Below are 21,889 nucleotides of genomic sequence, written 5' to 3' on the forward strand. Positions count from 1 at the left end.
TCCTGTCCTGCTAAGCATTCAAAATGTTCCGAGCACTTTTGGGTGTCATGGAAAATGTATGGAGTAAAAAGTACATTGTTTTCCTTAGGAATGTAGTGAAGTAAAAGTAGTAACAAATAACCCAAAAAATGACTTAAGTAGTACTTTTACTTAAGTACTTCACACCACTGCACCTCTTACAGAGGAGTGATACACCTTCAGATGTAGCACAGGGGCTGCATTGAAGATAAATCAATGAACTGTTTAAAGAGTGGCTTGAACAGTTCTGGTATCTATTAAAGATGTATAGCAGGGGTGGTGCTTATATTGTAGCAGTCCTTCTACAGCTTTTGGTGTGCTGCTATAGAGCTTACAAATGTTACATGTTGTAAATCTAAATCTTTAGGGTTTAAAGCTGGTCCCAGATGACATGCTCTATCTATGTAGCTTTTACCGTCATCATGCAGGGTGACCGTGTATATAGTCTTTGTATGGACCCACTAAGACTATATGTTGTGCTTGTTTACTGTATATGCACTTAGGCTATAGAACCTATGTTAGGCATTATTTATGAGTATGACCTTCACCCAGACACTCTTCATGCTATTTTTCTCATGATGGGAATTCCATGGGTCAATCATGTGCTTAGCGTGACGCACGGGGTCAGTTTGGTATTGGTTTCAGTCTAGACTCTTAATGGAGCTATTGCTAAGGGATTTCTATAGCTTGCGCAAGTCAGTATATGAGTGTACATGCATTTTTCGAGGAAAATATTAGGCCTAATAGACAGGTTGCGTGTCGATGTGCGCGTGTGTGCTCCTCGTCCAAGAGCTGTACTATGGCTACGTTTGATTGTCAATTCAAGGAAACAGACTTGACAATCAAACTGATCCAATCAAGCCTAGAGTTTGACCCCCATGGCTCTCCTCCACCCAGCTAGCCATAGAGGCATGTCCACAGTTCAGCTTGGCTGCTAACTCCTCCATGTTTCACAGACTGTCTAATTAGTATTGGCTTATCCCTCAGACCAATCCCCCGGCTGGTAGATCCTCCCAGGCCCCAGCCAGCCAGGTCACTATGGAGACACTACTATACTCTACTGTAAACAACTCTCACTTTCCTGACCCATCTAGTGGAAAGAGAGGGAGTTTGCCGTGCACAGCTTAAAGATGGAATCCGCATCTCGGCACCTTTTGTTATTGTTTTGTGGCCGAAACAGAGGTGAGGTGCGTCGAGCAGCTTGCAGTGTTCGTTGTTTGCAGTAACTTCTTTGTTGTTTTAATATCCCAAATGGACGTGGCTGTTTTCACAATTTTAAAGATTCCAGCTTTAAGTATTTAGGTATTTTAGTTCCGCACAGGAATGGCGTTGTTGTTTTTGATATGTTGGTAAATATTAGTTCAGGATGAATGAAATTCATATGTTGTATTTTCCTCTTTCTGTATTTCCATAACTGTTTTTTTTAGTGTTCAGCGAAGAACCTGAAGAACATATCTGAGTTGTTTTACTACGCCCAAAAGGCTGTCCTGCACCCCACTGGCCCTTTATACTGTCCAGAGGAGAAACGGGTAAAGAGTGAAGAAGCCCTGTTGACAGAATGTTACAGAATAAGAATTGTTCATGAAGTCTCACATTTACTTTGAGGCCAACTGTGTCATTATACTGTTGATTGGACTTGATTCCCAGATGAAGCCTGCTTGCATCAAAGCGCTGACTCGCATCTTCAAGGTATCAGACCTGGACAACGATGGGATTCTCAATGATAATGAGCTCAACTTCTTCCAGGTGAGTTTTCAACTCTGTGACTCCTACAGCAGCACAAGTGCACTAACGTGTCCACTAGCCCTTTTCCATTCAGGTGAAGGGTTCAAATAGTTATTTCAGTGTTTTCCTTGTCAGCTTTGGTGATGTGTGTGTGTGTGTGTGTGTGTGTGTGTGTGTGTGTGTGTGTGTGTGTGTGTGTGTGTGTGTGTGTGTGTGCAGAGGACATGCTTCAATGCCCCACTGGCGTCTCAGGCTCTGGAGGATGTGAAGAACGTTGTGAGGAAGAATGTGATCGACGGTGTATGTGACAACGGCCTCACTCTCAAAGGTATGCTCTATAGCTTTCCCTGTGGCTCAGTTGGTAGAGCATGATGTTTGTAGCACCAGCATGGTGTGTGCAACGCCAGGGTTGTGGGTTCTATTCCCACGGGGGGCCAGTACAAAAAAATGCATGAAATGTATGCATTCACTACTGTAAGTCGCTCTGGATAAGAGCGTCTGCTAAATGACGTAAATGTAAAAATTGACAAAGGGAGGGAGTGAAGACAATGAACTTCCTGTTGATCCAAATGTGTGTCATTTTCTGTTTCTTTGCCATATCAGTTCTGCATTTCTTATAAAACTAGTCATACGTTTCTTCAGCACCGTGTTTGAGCATGTTGGGGTATGTTTGAATAATGTCCCCATATTCCACATTCCCAACACACACACACACACTCTAGTTGACCTATATCATGGTGGTGGTCCTCAGGGTTCCTGTTCCTCCACACCCTCTTCATCCAGAGGGGGAGACATGAGACCACCTGGACGGTCCTCAGGAGGTTTGGCTACGACGACGACCTGGAACTCCACCAGGACTACCTGTTCCCACTCACGTGAGTGTGCTGCCTGTTTCTGCACGTCCACTACAACCTGTTCCTCCAGGGTGTACTGTCTGCTTCTACACCCATACCAACAAACTATTTCCCCTATTAGTAGTCAATACAGTTTCATATCGGTATGTTATTATTGATGAAATATTGTATAGTTTTGACAATATCGCAAAATATAATTTTTGCGCTAGTTGCTTGCACCAAAGCTCCAGTATTTTTCCTTCATAGCTTGTTCTCAATCTTCTTTTTAAATAAGGAGACAATTTTTCAGCGCTTTTATTTCAATGACTGATCAAAACTTGTTTTCGCTTGTCCCTCTGCAGCAAACATATGGAGAGCAGTATGTTTGGAAAATCGAATCGCAATAAAAACACACGAGGTCCCTGGCAATTACCAGGCCTACCTATTAGTGTGCTTGTCTTTACCTCTACCCACAGGCACAGATATTGACCATTCCGTGTGCTTAGTTCATCATGCTTTTATTGCCTTTGTCTTCCTCAAGGACGATCTGAGCCTTAGAGACTTCCAATAAGTATTAATAAATATCAACATTGATTCCCATGCAGAAATACACTTCGGCTTCACCCAGTACAACAAAAGATGTCTGCCTCCCTTCTTTCAGATTGAGATGGGCCACGAAGCCCCAGTACAGTCAGGTTTAACATCCATCCCCCTTCTGGCTCTGACCTCAATTACCCACAAGTGTCTCTCTCTCTCCCCCTGCAGAGCGTCATAATTGAATCTGTGTTCCTATTTATCTCGTAATCTCTCCAGGATTCTCCATCTGACTGTTGTGTGTGTGTTCCCCACCTCTACTGTACCTCCAGTTTGAAAATACCTCCAGACTGCACCACCGAGCTGAATCACAATGCCTACCTCTTCCTCCAGAGTGTCTTTGACAAACATGACAAGGTATTGACCTTTCCTGTGGTAAATGATACCATTGAATTTGGAGCCAACATTTCAGACTAACAAAAGTCAAACCGTTTCTAAACCCTGCTGGCAGTGAATGAACCATAAATCGAGTGGTCAAGCTAGTGTGTGTCCTTATGTTCTAGATGCCAATGACCCCTTGAGGTGTGTGTTTTTCAGGACCGGGACTGTGCCCTGTCCCCAGAGGAGCTGAAGGACCTGTTTGACGTATTCCCCTACATGCCCTGGGGTCTTGACGTCAACAACACGGTGTGCACCAACGACGAAGGCTGGATCACCTACCAGGGCTACCTGTCCCAGTGGACGTAGGTTACCGCCGCACACACAAACGGACATCTATACTGACGGACATCTATACTGACGGACATCTATACAGAAGGACATCTATACAGACGGACACACACTTGAAAACGCGCAGACGGACACACACTTGAAAACATACACATGGTTAGCAGATGTTATTGCGAGTGTAGCAAAATGCTTGTGCTTCTAGTTCCAACAGTGCAGCAATATCAAACGACTACATAATACACACAAATCTAAGTAAAGGAATGTAATAAGAATATATACATATAAATATATGGATGAGCGATGACCGAGCAGCATAGGCAAGATGCAATAGATGGTATAAAATACAGTGTGTGTGTATATATGTGTGTGTGTGTGTGTGTATGTGTGTATATATATATATATATATATATATATGACATGAGTCATGCAAGATATGTAAACATTATTAAAGTGACATTATTAAACTGACTAGTGATCCATTTATTAAAGTCTGTATGTAGGCAGCAGCCTCTCTGTGTTAGTGATTGCTGTTTAACAGTCTGATGGGCTTGAGAGAAGCTATTTTTCAGTCTCTCTGTCCCAGCTTTGATGCACCTGTACTGATCTCGCATTCTGGATGATAGCGGGGTGAACAGGCAGTGGCTCCAGTGGTTATTGTCCTTGATGATCTTTTTGGCCTTCCTGTGACATCGGGTGGTGTAGGTGTCCTGGAGGGCAGGTAGTTTGCCCCGGTGATGCGTTGTGCAGACCGCACCACCCTCTGGAGAGCCTTGCAGTTGAGGGCGGTGCAGTTTCTGTACCAGGTGGTGATACAGCCCGACAGGATGCTCTCAAATGTGCATCTGTTAAAGTTTGTGAAGGTTTTAGGTGTTGTACCGCCTTCAGAACACAATGTGTGGGTGGACCATTTCAGGTTGTCTGATGTGTACGCCGAGGATCTTGAAGCTTTCCACCTTCTCCGCTGCTGTCCCGTCCATGTGGATAGGGGGTTGCTCCCTTTGCTGTTCCCTGAAGTCCACGATCATCTCCTTTGTTTTGTTGACGTTGAGTGAGAGGTTGTTTTCCTGACACCACACTCCGAGTGCCCTCACCTCCTGCCATAGGCTCTCATCATTGTTGATAATCAAGCCCACTACTGTTGTGTCGTCTGCAAACTTGATGATTGAGTTGGAGGCGTGCATTGCCACGTAGTCATGGGTGAACAGGGAGTACAGGAGAGGGCTGAGAACGCACCCTTGTGGGGCCCCAGTGTTGAGGGTCAGTGAAGTGGAGATGTTGTTTCCTACCTTCACCACCTGGGGGCGTCCCGTCAGGAAGTCGAGGACCCAATTGCACAGGGCAGGGTTGAGACCCAGGGCCTCAAGCTTGCAGATGAGCTTGGAGGGTACAATGGTGTTGAATGCTGAGCTGTAGTCAATGAACAGCATTCTTACATAGGTATTCCTCTTGTCCAGATGGGATAGGGCCGTGTGATGGCGATTGCATCGTCTGTGGACGTATTGGGTCGGTATGCAAATTGAAGTGGGTCTAGGGTGACAGGTAAGGTGGAGGTGATATGATCCTTGACTAGTCTCTCAAAGCACTTCATGATGACAGAAGTGTGTGCTATGGGGCAATAGTCATTTAGTTCAGTTACCTTTTGCCTTCTTGGGTACAGGAACAATGGAGGCCATATTGAAGCATGTGGGGACAGCAGACTGGGATAGGGAGAGATTGAATGTCTTGTGAGCGCAAAATTGCAATATTATGTTATAATGCCGTAATTGCATCAAATGGTTGTTTTATGCAACAAAAAAGAGTGTTCTTATAACTCTTGTGTCTGTGTGAACTGAAAGTGGGCCTCTGGGAGATTTAACACTGACAGGAGACTTACGATGTCTTTGGGTGACACCGCATTCCAGAGCATGAGTTAATGTTTCTGTACTGGAGATGGCTCCAGTATGGAGTTGTGGGGCCAGACCCTGGTCTCTACACAGTGAGGACAGTATTTACAGCAGATACTGTTTGCTGTGAATTATTAGTAACCTTATGACCCATTCCATACATCTGTTGTTTGTCATGAACATCCAGGAGGATGGACTTTGCTATAAAATTCTGCGGCTCAAACCTGCTGGTTGAGTTCTCAGTGATCACCTCCAGGGGTGGTTACTGACCAGCTCCGTTACTGCAGTAATTAAATAATAAAGTTTGATTGTTTTGAAGAAATCTAAAAGTCTCTCCTTTTGATTACAGTAATTCCACCACAGTCCGTAAACACACAAGCCAGCTGGTCTGTGCATGCTCTGAGGACGCGGCTAGGAATGCCTTCTGGGCCGGCAGCCTTGCGAGGGTTAACACGTTTAAATGTCTTACTCACGTCGGCCACGGAGAAGGAGAGCCCACAGTCCTTGGTAGCGGGCCGCGTTGGTGGCACTGTATTATCCTCAAAGCGGGCAAAGAAGTTGATTAGTTTGTCTGGAAGCAAGACGTCGGTATCCGTGACGTGGCTGGTTTTCTTTTTGTAGTCCGTGATTGTCTATAGACCCTGCCACATTCGTCTTGTGTCTGTGCTGTTGAATTGCGACTCCACTTTGTCTCTATACTGACATTTTGCTTGTTTGATTGCCTTGCGGTGGGAATAACTACACTGTTTGTATTCGGCCATATTCCCAGACCTCTTTCCATGGTTAAATGCGGTGGTTCGCGCTTTCAGTATTGCACGAATGCCGCCATCTATCCACAGTTTTTGGTTAGGGTAGGTTTTAATAGTCACAATGGGTACAATCTCTCCTATGCACTTTCTTATAAACTCACTCACCGCCTCAGCGTATCAATCAATATTATTCTCTGAGGCTACCCGTAACATGTCCCAGGCCGCGTGATCAAAACAATCTTGAAGCGTGGATTCCAATTGGTCCTTATCACACCTGAACAGACACAGACAGACAAACACACACACGAGAGATGTACTGCTGTGTTAAACAAACTATACACTTTGTGCATTTATCTAAACTATGGAAGTCTGAATGAACCCCCAAGACAGTGTTTCTTACAGTGTATGACAGTATCCATTCACTCCTCTGTGTTTCCCTGTGCCCAGGTTGACCACCTACCTGGATGTCCAGCGCTGCCTGGAGTACCTGGGTTACCTTGGTTACTCCATCATCTCTGAACAGGAGTCCCAGGCAGCGGCCATCACAGGTGGGAGGACAGCCCGTTGTTATGGCAACTGAGACGACCACTAGATTAGATATGAGCAGAGACCTATAGATATGCCTCTGAATGTGGGACAGTGTATATATTACGGTGCTATCACTCTGTTATTAGTGCGCCGGCGCAGGAGTCTCGTTGTAGATGAACCTGGCCTGAGTGCAATGGCAGCCATGCATTGTGCTAATATGGTTGAGTAAACGTTGTTAACCTGTTTGGGGTAGGGGGCAGTATTGAGAATTTTGGAAAAAATATGTTCCCATTTTTAACTGCCTCCTACACCAACTCAGAAGCTAGAATATGCATATTATTGTTCAGGTTTGGATAGAAAACACTCTGAATTTTCTAAAACTGTTTGAATGGTGTCTGTGAGTATAACAGAACTCCTATGGCAGGCAAAAACCTGACAAGGTTTCAAGCAGGAAGTACCCTGTCTGACAAGGAGTCGTGCGTCTTGCATCTTTTTATTGAAAAGTAAGGATCTTAGCTGTAACGTGACAATTCCCAGGGCTCCAATAGGCTCTCAGAGCCCGCGAAATAACTGAAGGTTTACGAGGGAGCCTCAGGTTGAAACAGATTATCGCCTTTTGTAAGTGGATGCTCCGAGGACCTTTGAATGATGCGCGTGCATGAGTCGCTTCTGAGGAGAAATTTTATTCGGCTGTTTAGGCTCAATGCATACTCCCGGTCGGAATATTATCACTAATCTACGAGTTGAATGGCATAAAAATTGGTTTTAAACAGCGGTTGACATGCTTCGAAGTACGGTAATGGAATAGTTAGACATTTTTGACACGCCAATGCGCCATGCGCGGGACCGCGAAGAAGCATTCTAGAACTCACGAACAAAACGTCGCTGTTTGGATATAACGATGGATTATTTGGGACCAAACCAACATTTGTTATTGAAGTAGAAGTCCTGGCAGTGTATTCTGATGAAGAACAAGCAAGGTAAGAACATTTTTCTTATAGGAAATGTGATTTTGGTGGATGCTGACCTGGGTGGGTATCTAAATAGCTAGCCCTGTAATGCCGGGCTATGTACTTAGATTATTGCAAAATGTGCTTCATCCGAAAAGCTATTTTAAAATCGGACATATCGAGTGCATAGAGGAGTAATGTATCTATAATTCTTAAAATAATTGTTATGCTTTTTGTGAACGTTTATCGTGAGTAATTTAGCAAACTGTTAGTAAATTCAACGGAAGTTTGCCGGGGGTTATGCGTTTTCTGAACGTCACATGCTAATGCAAAAAGCTGTTTTTTGATATAAATATGAACTTGATTGAACAGACATGCATGTATTGTATAACACAATGTCCTAGGTGTGTCATCTGATGAAGATCATCAAAGGTTAGTGCTGCATTTAGCTGTGGTTTGGGTTTATGTGACATGATATGCTAGCTTGAAAAATGGCTGTCTGATTTTTTCTGGCTGGGCACTCTGCTGACATAATCTAATGTTTTGCTTTCGTTGTAAAGCCTTTTTGAAATCGGACAGTGGGGTTAGATTAACGAGATTCTTGTCTTTAAATAGCTGTAAAATAGTCATATGTTTGAGAAATTGAAGTAATAGTATTTCTAACGATTCAAAAATCGCGCCACTGGAATTTCAGTAGCTGTTACGTAGGTGGGACGAAATCGTCCCACATACCCCAGAGAGGTTAAATTGGAACCTTGACGTATTTGAGTTACATTGGTAGCAGAGGATGGTTAGTAACTACAATGTGCCATCTCGCTTCGACGAGAAGAGGCCGTATGCAAGTTGGAAAAATGTACTTGGAATCTGGACACGGGTTACTAATCTGGACGAGAAAAAGCAAGCACTTGCGGTGGTATTATCGCTCGAGGGAAGAGCGAGAGATACAGCACTGGAAATATCCGTTGAGGATTTGAAAAGGATGACTGTATGGGAACTTTGATCAGAGCACTGGATTCTGTGTTTCATAGAGAGGAGAAAGACCGCGCCTACCAGGCATATTCTAACTTTAGCAATGTTACTAGAGACATTTCGGTTGCAATGACGGACTACATAATTGATTTAGAACAGAGGCACAATAGGATGCGCAAGTACGACATGGTTCCCCGGATGCAGTGTTAGCTTTGTTGTTAGATGCTGCCTGTCTGGATGGTAGGGAGAAACAGTTGGCTTTGACTGCTTGAACTGTGCTGACTTTTGCGTCAGTGAAGTCAGCACTATAAAAAATGTTTGGTGAGAAGACGTCTATCGCGCCAATAACAGATGCAATGCAAGTGAGTGACACAGCATATTACACTGATCAGCAGAAAAAAGGCGCCAAAAAGTTACGTTCTCAAGACAACCAGACGAGGGCGCCATTTCCCGTCACATCCGCTGGACAGATATGGAAGGAGATCAAAATGTGCTATTTGTCGAGGCACTTACCATTGGGTTAAAGACTGTCCTCATAAAAATGAACAAGTTAAACTAACAGAGAAAAATGTAAACACAGAGCAGTATAACATTACTGTTTTCAAACCAATCTGCTTCTGATACTGAGATCATTATAGTTGAATCCTTAGGATCTGCTGTGATTGATACTGCATGTACACACACACAGTCTGTGGTGTAAAATGACTCGATAACTATGTCAGTGAACTAAATATGAAAGAAGTACAAAATATGATTGACACACCAAGCAACAGTGCTTTCAAATTTGGAGATGGGAGAATTGTCCATTATACCAAGAGTCACGATACCAGCAAACATTGATCAGACAGTCACATTGAAACTGAGGTGGTCCCTGCAGATATCCCCTTACTATTAAGCAAAGCTTCCCTCAAGAAGTCAGGGGCTGTACTAGACATAAAAAATAACTAGGCAGTGAGGTTTAACCTCTCTAGGGTAGGTGGGACGAAATCGTCCCGCACTATTCAACAGCCAGTGACACATCAGAGCGCCAAATTTAAAACCACAAAATGTCATAATTCAAAGTTCTCAAACATAGGACTATTTTACACCATTTGAAAGATAAGACTCTCGTTAATCTAACCACATTGTCCGATTTCAAAAAGGCTTTACAGCGAAAGCAAAACATTAGATTATGTTAGAGTTCACAGCCAGAAATAACCACACAGCCATTTTTCAAGCAAGCATATATGTCACAAAAACCAAAACCACAGCTAAATGCAGCACTAACCTTTGATGATCTTCATCAGATGACACTCCTAGGACATTATGTTATACAATACATGCATGTTTTGTTCAATCAAGTTCATATTTATATCAAAAACCAGCTTTTTACATTAGCATGTGATGTTCAGAACTAGCATACACACCGCAAACTTCCAGTGAATTTACTTAATTACTCAGCATAAAACGTTCACAAAAAACATAATTATTTTAAGAATTATAGATACAGAACTCCTTTATGCAATCGCGGTGTCAGATTTTAAAATAGCTTTTCGGCGAAAGCACATTTTGCAATATTCTGAGTAGATAGCCCGGCCATCATGGCTAGCTAATTTGACACCCACCAAGTTTGGCCCTCACCAAACTCAGATTTACTATAAGAAAAATTGGATTACCTTTGCTGTTCTTCGTCAGAATGCACTCCCAGGACTTCTACTTCAACAACAAATGTTTTGGTTCGAAATAATCCATAGTTATATTCAAATAGCTCTGTTTTGTTCGTGCGTTCAGGTTACAATCCGAGCGCATTTCGTGACAAAAAAATTCAAAATATTCCATTACCGTACTTCGAAGCATGTCAAACGCTGTTTAAAATCTATTTTTATGCGATTTTTCTCGTAAAATAGCGGTAATATTCCAACCGGGCGACGTTGTATTCATTCAAAGACGGAAAGAACAAAATGGAGAATTCACATGAACGCGCATCTCCAGTGTCACTGTCCCCAGGCAGGCCAGTAACAAACTCTGCTGCTGTTCTTTGCCCAGAGACTGCAGACATCTCATTACACTTTCTGGTGCCTTCTGAGAGCCAATGGAAGCCTTAGAAAATGTCACGTTAAAGCACAGATGCTGTATTTTCGAGAGAGAGGCTACAGAAGGACAATAAATTGTCAGACGGGGCACTTCCTGTATGGAATCTTCTCAGGTTTTGGGCAGCCATATGAGTTCTGTTATACTCACAGACACCATTCAAACAGTTTTAGAAACTTTAGGGTGTTTTCTATCCAAATCAACTAATTATATGCATATTCTCGTTTCTGGACAAGAGTAGTAACCAGTTTAAATCGGTACTTTTTTTTATCCGTGCAGCAGCCGTGCAAATACTGCCCCCTAGCCCCAACAGGTCAAACAACCAATGACCCTTGAACTTATTACCTCAGGCCACTATTGTGTAAACATTTTAGACAAAGACATCACACAGAGTCCATGTAAAAAATTAGATTCTGACAGTCACAGAGCCCATGGAGATTCTGACAGTCACAGAGCCCATGGAGATTCTGACAGTCACAGAGAACATGATCACAGAGGGAAAACACAAAGTATTGTTAACTTCACAAACTATTTGGACATGCTACAGTTGACAGACTTCAGAAATTACTCATCCGTTCTGGAAATAATGATGATGAGAGTATTTATATTCTACGGCAGATAGTTAACAGTTGTGAGACGTCAGAAATACAGCAAACCTAATCTGTTGGTTTGCCACTGGCTCCCAAGTACAATGAAACAGTGGCTGTAGATCTACATGAGTTGGCACCAAGTGTGTGGACCTTAACATAATGGACCACTTCACACGCTTCAGTGCTGGAAGCATTGTGAATACAAAGAAACCCAGTGAGATTGTCAAGCACTTCATTCATTCCTGGATAAGTGTGCATGGCCCTCCCCAGAAATTGTACAGTGACAATGGAGGAGAATTCAATAATAATGAAATAAGAGAAATGGCTGAGAAATTCAACATGGAAGTAAAGACAACTGCTGCATACAGTCCATGGAGCAATGGACTTCTGGAGAGACATAATCAAACACTCACAGAGATCATGCTGAAAGTGAAGCAAGACAATGGATGTGACTGGGAATCGGCCCTAGATTGGGCTTTGATGGCAAAAAACTCAATGCATAATGTTCATGGCTACAGCCCATACCAACTATTGTTGGGGCAGAACCCTAATCTTCCCTCTGTACTGGCTGACAAGCCAGTAGCACTAGAAGGGACCAGTGTGAGTGCGTGGGTGGGACAGCACCTTTCAGGACTACATGCAGCGAGAAAAGCGTTCACTGAAGCAGTGTTCAAACTTCTGACCCACTGGAATTGTGATACAGTGAATTATAAGTGAAATAATCTGTCTGTAAACAATTGCTGGAAAAATTACTTGTCATGCACAAAGTAGATGTCCTAACCGACTTGCCAAAACTATAGTTTGTTAACAAGAAATTTGTGGAGGGGTTGAAAACAAGTTTTTTTTAATGACTCCAACCTAAGTGTATGTTAACTTCCGACTTCAACTGTACCAGATGTCGCATCCAAGGATATGGACACTGAAACTGACACAGGAAATGAAGCAGAGACCTTCAACCATGACACAGGTAATACTGTTGAGCGTTCAAATGAGGAAAACATTCAACAACAGCCACATGTGTTAAGCCAACATGGTTGTTCCCATCTGAAAACTGGACAAACTGTTAAATACATGGACCGAGAAAGTGGTATTCCACATACAGCGACCGTCATTGGACGAGCAGGAAAAGCCAAAGGAAAACACCAGAACTGGTAGAACTTGCAGTACTCAGAACCAGCTACACTTCCTGGTACAACAGGGTCAGCTGACCTGTCACCTAATCTGAGAATTGAACCAATGGAAAATCGAGAAAAACAGCATGACATTCAAAATGATGATGTACTTGAAACAAAGGACATGTCATTTGACTCAGCTAAGCTAGATGAGCTCAGTAATTGGAGGAAAAATTTTAGTTTTGAGGAAGTCAAAGACATTGGCCAAAAATGTGTCTCAACAAGGTGGGTGTGTGCCCTTTTAAAGAATCCTTACCTGGAATAGTGTCAAAAGCACGTCTAGTGGCTAGAGGTTTTGAGGAGCTGGCTGCAAAGAACTCCCAAAAGATTCACCGACATGCGCCTCAGATTCACTCAGATTGCTGCTGACAGTGATCTGCCAGAAAAACATGTTAACTTCATTTCATAGACATCAAATCTGCATTTTTGAAGGGAACAGAGCTGTCAAGGGACATTCACATCCAACCTCCGCCTAAAGCGAAGAGTGAAGGAACACTGTGGAAACTAAAAAAAAGTGTGTGTATGGCCTGGCAGATGCGTCACTACTGGTACAACAAAGTCAAGGCAACAATGCTGTGTACAGGTGGGAACATGTCACAAGTGGATCCTGCAGTCTTCTATTGGCTTGATCAAGACTGCAATGTCACTGGAGTACTTGCCTGTCATGTTGATGACTTCATCTGGGGTGGCTCACAGACCTTTGCTACAACTGTGATTCCACACCTCAAAGCTGTTTTCCAGGTCGGCCGTGAGGAGCATGATCATTTTTGTTATGTTGGCATGGAGTTTATTACAGTTGACGGAAAAATACTGATGCAACAGGAGAGCTTTATCAAGAATCTTCAACCCATTCAAATGGATTCTTTAAGAGCCGTACAAAGGAATTCCCTTCTCTGTGGAATTGAAGTTGATCAATTGAGGTCAAAGATGGGTCAAATTCTATGGGTTGCTAGACAGAGTAGACCTGATGTAATGTTTGATGGCTGCAACTTGGCATCCAACACAAAACACGCCACTGTACAAACCATTCATGAGGCAAACAAAGTTGTTCGTAAACTGAAATCACAAGTGACTAAAGTTTCAGCATGTTGGAAAAGATGACTCTGAAACAAGTTGTCTTCAGTGATGCTTCGCTAGGGAACCTTACAGATGGAGGTACACAAGGTGGACATCTAATCGTGTTAATGGGTGAAGGAGGAAGATTCTCACCTATCTGTTGGCAGTCAAAAAGGATCAGAAGGGTTGTCTGAAGCACACTTGCTAGAGAAACCCTTGCTCTTTCGGATGGAATTGACAATGCTATCTTTCTTGCAACTCTGTTCTCAGAGCTTACCACTGGTGAGACAAAACGGCACGTTCTACCTGTAGTTTGTGTCACTGATAACTACTCCTTAGTTGATGCTGTGAAGTCAACCAAGTCTGTCACAGAGAAAAGACTTCGTTTTGAGATTAACAGCATCAAGGAACTTATTCAAGCACAGAGTATCCAGCAGATTCTAATCTGACTAAAAAGGGAGCATTTGGTCTTGTGCTCCTAAAGGCACTCAGTAATGGAAAGTGGCAGCTTGAAGTAATACAAATAAAAACTTTGTCACACAACCCATCTGTAATGGGTAACTTAAATAATACTTGGGACATTTAATTATGTTGTTGATGTTTTATTTGTCTTTAACCTCCCTGGGCAAGCGTCCCACCTAGTCAACAGCCAGTGGAATCGCGTGACGCGAAATACAAATACCTCAAATGCTATAACTTCAATTTCTCAAACATATGACTATTTTACACCATTTTATAGATACACTTCTCCTGAATCGAACCACGTTGTCCGATTTCAAAAAGGCTTTACAGCGAAAGCAAAACATTAGATTATGTTAGGAGAGTCCATCGACAAAAACAACCACACAGCCATTTTCCTAGCAACTAGCATGCATCACAAATACCCAAAACACAGCTAAATGCAGCACTAACCTTTGACGATCTTCATCAGATGACACTCCTAGGACATCATGTTACACAATACATGCATTTTTTTGTTCGATAAAGTTCATATTTATATATAAAAACAGCATTTTACATCGGCGCGTGACGTTCAGAAAATATTTTCCCTCAAATACTGCCGGTGAATCAGCGCCACAATTTACAAAAATACTTGTCATAAACATTGATACAAAATTAAACTGTCATTCAAAGAATTATAGATGAACATCTCCTTTATGCAAACGCTATGAAAGATTTTAAAAAAGCTTCACGAGGAAAGCACTCTTTGCAATAATCTGAGTACTGAGCTCAGAAAAATACACTAGGCTATACAGATAGCCGCCATCTTGGAGTCATCTAAAATCATACATTGCATTAGAAATATTCCCTTACCTTTGATCTTCTTCATCAGAAGGCACTTCCAGGAATCCCAGGTCCACAACAAATGTTGTTTTGTTCGATAAAGTCCATAATTTATGTCCAAATAACTCCTTGTTGTTCGTGCGTCCAGTAAGCTACTCCAAGTGTAGGAAGCGCGCGGACGATGTCGCGACGAAAAGTAAAAAAAAGTTGTATTTACGTTCGTTCAAACATGTCAAACGTTGTAAAACATCAATCTTTAGGGCCTTCAGAACGTGAAGATTCAATAATATTTCAACCGGACGGTTCCTGTGTCTTGATAAAGGTTTTGGAACGGGAGGATCCTCCCTCGTGTATGCGCCCCAAGAAGTGATGTCACCCCCTGCCTCAACAACTTCCCCTCCTTGTCATTCGGGCTCTGTTCATCGTAGAAGCTTCAAACAACTTTGTAAAGACTGTCGACATCTAGTGGAGCCGTAGGAAGTGCACAATTGTTAGCCCCAACAGGTTAAAGAAAATTGTTAAGTTCATGTTTTAAGTATCCCTACATTTCTGTTATTACGGTGCTATCACTCTGTCATTAGTGCGCCTGCGCAGGAGTCTCGCTGTAGATGAACCTGGCCTGAGTGCAATGGCCGCCATGCATGTGCTAATACTGTTGAGTAAACGTTGTTAAACTGGAACCTTGTCGTATTTGAGTTAACAGTATAGAAGACGAAGATGACTTATACCAAAGTTAGCTGTAAGCTCTAGTCTACAGCCAACCTGTAAACATTGTGTGTTAGAACTTAATGTTGTGTTAACTTCTCTATCTAGAGAGCAGGGACGAAGTTACACTTACTGAATCCACATTTTGCACAGGACTAAAGACATCTACAGCATATAAAGCATTCATTCATATACGTTCATTTGCTGTATAAACTAAACCGTGTGTGTGTGTGTGTGTGTGTGTGTGTGTGTGTCCTCTCCATTCTACAGTGACGAGGGACAAGAAGATTGACCTGCAGAAGAAGCAGACTCAGCGCAGTGTGTTCCGCTGTAACGTCTTCGGGGACAGTGGCAGTGGCAAGAGCGGCTTCCTGCAAGCCTTCCTTGGAAGAAACCTCACGGTCAGTGTCAACATTAATTCATTCCCTCAGAGCAAGTTGTACGTCGGTGGCAAGGAAAACTTCCCTGAACGGAAGAAACATTTGAACAACTTAAATTTGAACAACTCCGCGCAACTCCAAATACTTCAGTCTACTGCCTGTTTAAAACTTTTTGGAATTCCTCTTGGTATTGGTAAACTCTTTGTATGTTTTGAAGTAAATTTTCCCCCTCCTTTTTTCTCTCAGCGTCAAAACATCGTTAGCGAAGAGCATATGTCCTACTACGCTATCAGCACTGCATATGTGTATGGTCAAGAGAAATACCTACTGGTGAGTCGTCTGTTTTGATTTACTCTTAATCGACTCGATGGTGTTTATTTGTCCAAAGCTTTTCAGTCTAAAAGTTGTCTGTGTTTCTGTGTGTTCATTACCTTCCATTTTGTTTCCTCTACTCTCCCTTAGCTCCACGAGGTCTTCCCAGACTTTGACGTCCTCTCAGACGCTGACATGGCTTGTGACATTGTGTGTCTAGTGTACGATGCCAGCAACCCCCACTCCTTCGAGTACTGTGCCAGAGTCTTCAAGGTATGCGCCGTTTACAACCAGTCCTTCTACTATACCTGTTTGTCTATTTAGTATTTCAAGATGGCTACCCAATACTATTCTAATCTACAGTACCACTGAATTAAAGTAAATGTTTTTAAAGCGGAAACCGTCTGTTATTACCAACGTGCTTCTCTGGAGCTTTATATCTTTTCATTGTCTTTTAAAAAAGCATATTGCTGAATGGAATACGACAGTGTCCAATAACAATATCCCTCTGCCCTTTTGCAGCAATACTTCATGGACACCAAGACGCCGTGCATGATGATCGCAGCCAAGTCGGACCTCCAGGAGACCAAGCAGCTATACTCCCTCACCCCTCTGGAGTTCTGTAGGAAGCACAAGATGCCCCCTCCACAGGCCTTCACCTGCAACACGGCAGGCGCACCCTGCAAAGACATCTACACCAAACTCACCACCATGGCCATGCACCCGTGGGTAGTGGGTCACTCTGTTGTATTAGGCCCCATGTCGAACCTTAACATCCCTCGCTCAAACCCTGAAGCTCTACCTTAAGCCCTTAAACCTTCTGCACAATCCCTAAAATAAATAATTTAAAATATTTTAAGACCCCAGCTCATGCTGTAAAACCTATTGCCCCAAAACTGCCCCTACCTCAAGCCCCAAAACTACCCCTTAGCTGTTAAATTCTACCTCATCCCTCACTTGAAATATAGAGACTGAACTCTTGGGGTGAACAGTGTCCACCATCTTGGTTAGACATGGTGGTTAATGTGGTGGATTCAATTTGCCATTAGTTGCAATTGTATGTTTACTGCCCTTGCGCGCCCCTTTTCCCACTACTCTCTCTGTCAGGCTGTTGTCCACACTGATCACCTCTCTGTCACGGTGGACTGGGCTCATTTGAACTGTACTCCTCAGAACTATAGCCAACACATGGGGGACAGCATCAATGTATCACATACTTAATCGAGTGCATTTTTATTTAACTTCTTATGGATTGAATCCCGTTAGCGGGATCGATATGACGACAGCCAGTGAAAGTGCACAGCGGCAAATTCAAAACAGCAAAAATCTCATAATTAAAATTTCTCAAACATACAAGTATTATACACCATTTTAAAGACAAGATTCTCCTTAATCTAACCACAGTGTCCGATTTCAAAAAGGCTTTACGGCGAAAGCAAAACATTAGATTATGTTAGGACAGCACCCAAACAAGAAAAACCACACAGCCATTTTCCAAGCAAGCAGAGGCATCACAAAAACCAGAAAGTCAGCTAAAATTAATTACTAAGCGTTGATGATCTTCATCAGATGACACTCCCAGGACTCAATGTTACAAAATCCATGTATGTTTTGTTTGATAAAGTTCATATTTATATCCATAAGCCCCATTTTACATTGGCGCGTGATGTTCAAAAAATGTATTCCCACCAAAACATCTGGTGAATGAGCACATCAATTTACAAAAATACTCATCATAAAAGTTGATAAAATTTACAACAGTTATGAAAGAATTATAGATATACTACTCCTTAATGTAACCGCTGTGTCAGATTTTAAAATAGCTTTTCGGCAAAAGCACATTTGTCAATATTCTGAGTACAGAGCTCAACCATCAAAGCAAGCTATACAGATACCAGCAAAGTTCTGGAGTCAACTAAACTCAAAATTAGTATTATAAATATTCCCTTACCTTTGCGGATCTTGGTCAGAATGCACTACCAGGACTCCTACTTCCACAAGAAATGTTCTTTTTGTTCGGAATACTCCATATTTATGTCCAAATACCTCCGTTTTGTTCGTGCGTTCAGATCACTATCCAAAGGCATAACGCGTGAGCGTAAAATAAGAGACAAAAAGTCAAATAGTTCCATTACCGTTTGTAGAAACATGTCAAACGATGTTTACAATCAATCCTTAGGGTCTTTTTAACATAAAACGTCGATAATATTCCAACCGGACAATAGCGTATTCATTACAGAAGAAAAAGAATGAGCGGCGCGCCAAACGTGCCCGAGCAGTAAACAACTCACTGGTCCCAGGCAGTCCACTGATAGACTGAGCTCCTATTCTCTGCCCAGTAACAGGAGACGCATGAAACAAGTTTCTAAAGGCTGTTGACAGCCAATGGAAGCCTTAGGAAGTGCAAAATGACCCCACAGACACTGTAGTTTGAACAGGGATTAGATAGAACTACAAATCATTTCCTGGTTGGATTTTTTCTCAGGTTTATGCCTGCCATATGAGTTCTGTTATACTCACAGACATCATTCAAACAGTTTTAGAAACGTCAGTGTTTTCTATCCAAATCTACTAATAATATGCATATCTTAGTTTCTGGGAGTGAGTAGGAGGCAGTTTACTCTGGGCACGTCAGTCATCCAAGCGACTCAATACTGCCACCATCCATAAGAAGTTAATCTATGGACCTCTAACTCTGTGGTGGCATAAGGACATTTTAACAATGTTGAAAATGATCCAAAGTGGCTATTAGGAGATTACTAACCCCAACAGTGTGAGGTGAAGATTACAATGGATCAGACTTGTGGTCATGGTCTCTCGTTGTTTAATTAGACAATTATCTTCCTCTCTTCCTGGGTGGGTGCTCTTGGTTTTTAACCCCATAACAGATGAGCTCTATGGACCAAAGAGCTCAAACCTTCTGGTGGCATCGGTCTTAGTTCTAACTGTCTTCTTCTTCTTTGTGCCTGTGTATGTGTCTTTGCACGTGTGTGTGGGTGGGTGCACCTCTCTCCTTAGTCATGCTCGGCTGCGCTGTATGTGTACCTGTAACAGGTGCACCTTCTGCCACCTGCAGAACTTCATCAACTCAGAGCTGGTGCAGACGGTGAAGGCCAAGCTCTACACCGCCATTCTCAGCAGGTCCTTACTCTTTCAGAGACCTTCCAACTCTTCTGTTTCACAATTCCCCTTTACGTTATTCTTCTTCCTCCTCTTCTTCACTTGCCATTTTCATTTTGCCCCCTGAAACATTTTGTTAATCATGTGGATTCTGTCTCCTTTTTTTTGTCTCTCTCTATCTGAGAACACTGGCTTTGCCTTCACACTCTTCTGTTTAACAATCCTCCTCTTCATTTGTCCCTCTTCTTTTTCATTTGCTGTTCATCGCCTCTGTTTTGACCCTGTTTGGGTGTTTTTGTCATGTGGATTTTGTGCTGTGGATTGTCATAAACCACTGTTTGTATTCATGGAAATCTTCATGACGTCTCACTCTTATTCTTTTGCCTCACCCAAACGTTCCCTGACTGAGTTCCTTGATCCTCTCTCTTCGTCATTCGTCACTTGTTTTACCATCTTGTTCTATTCCAACCGTGTTCGTTATGTTCCTCTTCATTAATGAATAATGCATATGTAGTCTAATAATGCAGAATTCTAGTGTCTCATCTGTTCATCCTGTTGAACGTTCATCTTTTGGCAGCTTTAGTTGTGATTAGTACATAGGACTGTACGGCGGTTCAAAGCCACACTGTTTTGAGTGAATTCCTACATACAGTGCATTCGGAAAAGACCCCTTGACTTTTTCCACATTTTGTTACGTTACAGCCTTATTCTATCATTGACTAAATCGTTTTTTCCCTGCATCAATCTACACACGTTACCCCATAATGACAAAGCAAAAACAGGTTGTTTGAAATTTTAGCAAATGTAAAAAAAAAAAATCTAACTGAAATATCACATTTACATAAATATTCAGACCCTTTACTCAGTACTTTGTTCAAGCACCTTTGACAGCAATTACAGACTCGATTATTCTTGGGTATGACACTGCAAGCTTGGCCCACCTGTTTTTGGGGAGTTTCTCCCATTCTTCTCTGCAGATCCTCTCAAGCTCTGTCAGGTTGGATGGGTAGTGTCGCTGCACAGCTATTTTCAGGTCATTCCAGAGATGTTTGATTGGGTTCAAGTCTGGGCTCTGGCTGGGCCACTCAAGGACATTCAGAGACTTGTCCCGAAGCCACTCCTGCGTTGTCTTGGCTGTGTGCTTAGGGTTGTTGTCCTGTTGGAAGGCGAACTTTCGCCCCAGTCTGAGATCCTGAGCGCTCTGGAGCAGGTTTTCATCAAGGATCTCTCTGTACTTTGCGCCGTTCATCTTTGCCTCAAACCTGACTAGTTTCCCAGTCCCTGCCACTGCCACTGCCACCACCATGCTTCACTGTAGAGATGGTGCCAGGTTTCCTCCAGACGTGACGCTTGGCATTCAGGCCAAAGAGTTCAATATTGGTTTCATCTTACCAGAGAATCTTGTTTCTCATGGTCTGAGAGTACTTTAGGTGCCATTTGGAAAACTCCAAGCAGGTTGTCGTGCCTTTTACTGAGGAGTGGCTTCCGTCTGGCCACTCTTCCATAAAGGCCTGATAGTGCTGCAGAGATGGTTGTCCTTCCGTCTGTCCTTCTCCACAAAGGAACTATGGAATTCTGTCAGAGTGACCATCGGGTTCTTGGTCATCTCCCTGACCAAGGCCCTTCTCCACCGATTGCTCAGTTTGTCCCTGCGGCCAGCACTAGGAAGAGTCTTGGTGGTTACAAACTTCTTCCATTTAAGAATGATGGAGGCCACTGTGTTCTTGGACATTTTTTGGTACCCTTCCCCAGATCTGTGCCTCGACACAATCCTGTCTCGGAGCTCTACGGACAATCCCTTCGACCTCGTGTCATGCACTTTCAACTTTGGGACCTTTTTATATAGACAGTGTGTGCCTTTCCAAATCATGTCCAATCATTGTTGTAAAAACATCTCAAGGATTATCAATGGAAACAAGATGCCCCTGAGCTCAATTTCGAGTCTCATAGCGAAGGGTCTGAATACTTACGTAAATAAGGTATGTTTTTTTTTTTTTTTAAATATACATTTGCAAAGATGTCAAAAACCTGTATTGTGTGTACATTGATGAGGATTTTTTAAATACATTTTAGAATAAGGCTGTAACTTTACAAAATGTGGAAAAATGGAAGGGGTCTGAATACTTTCCGAATGCACTGTAGCATGTATCGTGATCATCTGTGTAAGCAGAGAGGTTATGTAAAAGCATTACATATTGTTGTCTCTGCCAACTCTGACCTATGTGCTCTCACTCTGTTTATTTCTCTTGCTCTCTTTCGGTCTCTGGATCCTCTCTCTCTGT

General features: G+C 42.6%; 1 protein-coding gene across 3 annotated transcripts in view; it reads left to right on the plus strand.

Moving 5' to 3' along the window:
* LOC115208745 (mitochondrial Rho GTPase 1-A) overlaps positions 1-21,889 on the plus strand; it is a 35,815-nt gene that overhangs the window by 12,368 nt on the left and 1,558 nt on the right. For 2 of the 3 annotated variants that reach the window (XM_029777070.1, XM_029777072.1), the window contains 12 exons: positions 1,446-1,547; positions 1,666-1,764; positions 1,963-2,071; positions 2,495-2,618; positions 3,443-3,527; positions 3,708-3,853; positions 6,919-7,019; positions 16,066-16,196; positions 16,422-16,505; positions 16,638-16,760; positions 17,010-17,212; positions 19,506-19,628. In XM_029777070.1, the coding sequence (XP_029632930.1) occupies positions 1,446-1,547; positions 1,666-1,764; positions 1,963-2,071; positions 2,495-2,618; positions 3,443-3,527; positions 3,708-3,853; positions 6,919-7,019; positions 16,066-16,196; positions 16,422-16,505; positions 16,638-16,760; positions 17,010-17,212; positions 19,506-19,628 (1,430 nt within the window). The remainder of the gene's footprint in view (positions 1-1,445; positions 1,548-1,665; positions 1,765-1,962; positions 2,072-2,494; positions 2,619-3,442; positions 3,528-3,707; positions 3,854-6,918; positions 7,020-16,065; positions 16,197-16,421; positions 16,506-16,637; positions 16,761-17,009; positions 17,213-19,505; positions 19,629-21,889) is intronic. The other variant, XM_029777071.1, reaches the window with a different exon arrangement.

The sequence above is a fragment of the Salmo trutta genome, chromosome 14 (assembly GCF_901001165.1).
Source record: "Salmo trutta chromosome 14, fSalTru1.1, whole genome shotgun sequence".
Classification (NCBI taxonomy): Eukaryota; Metazoa; Chordata; class Actinopteri; order Salmoniformes; family Salmonidae; genus Salmo; species Salmo trutta.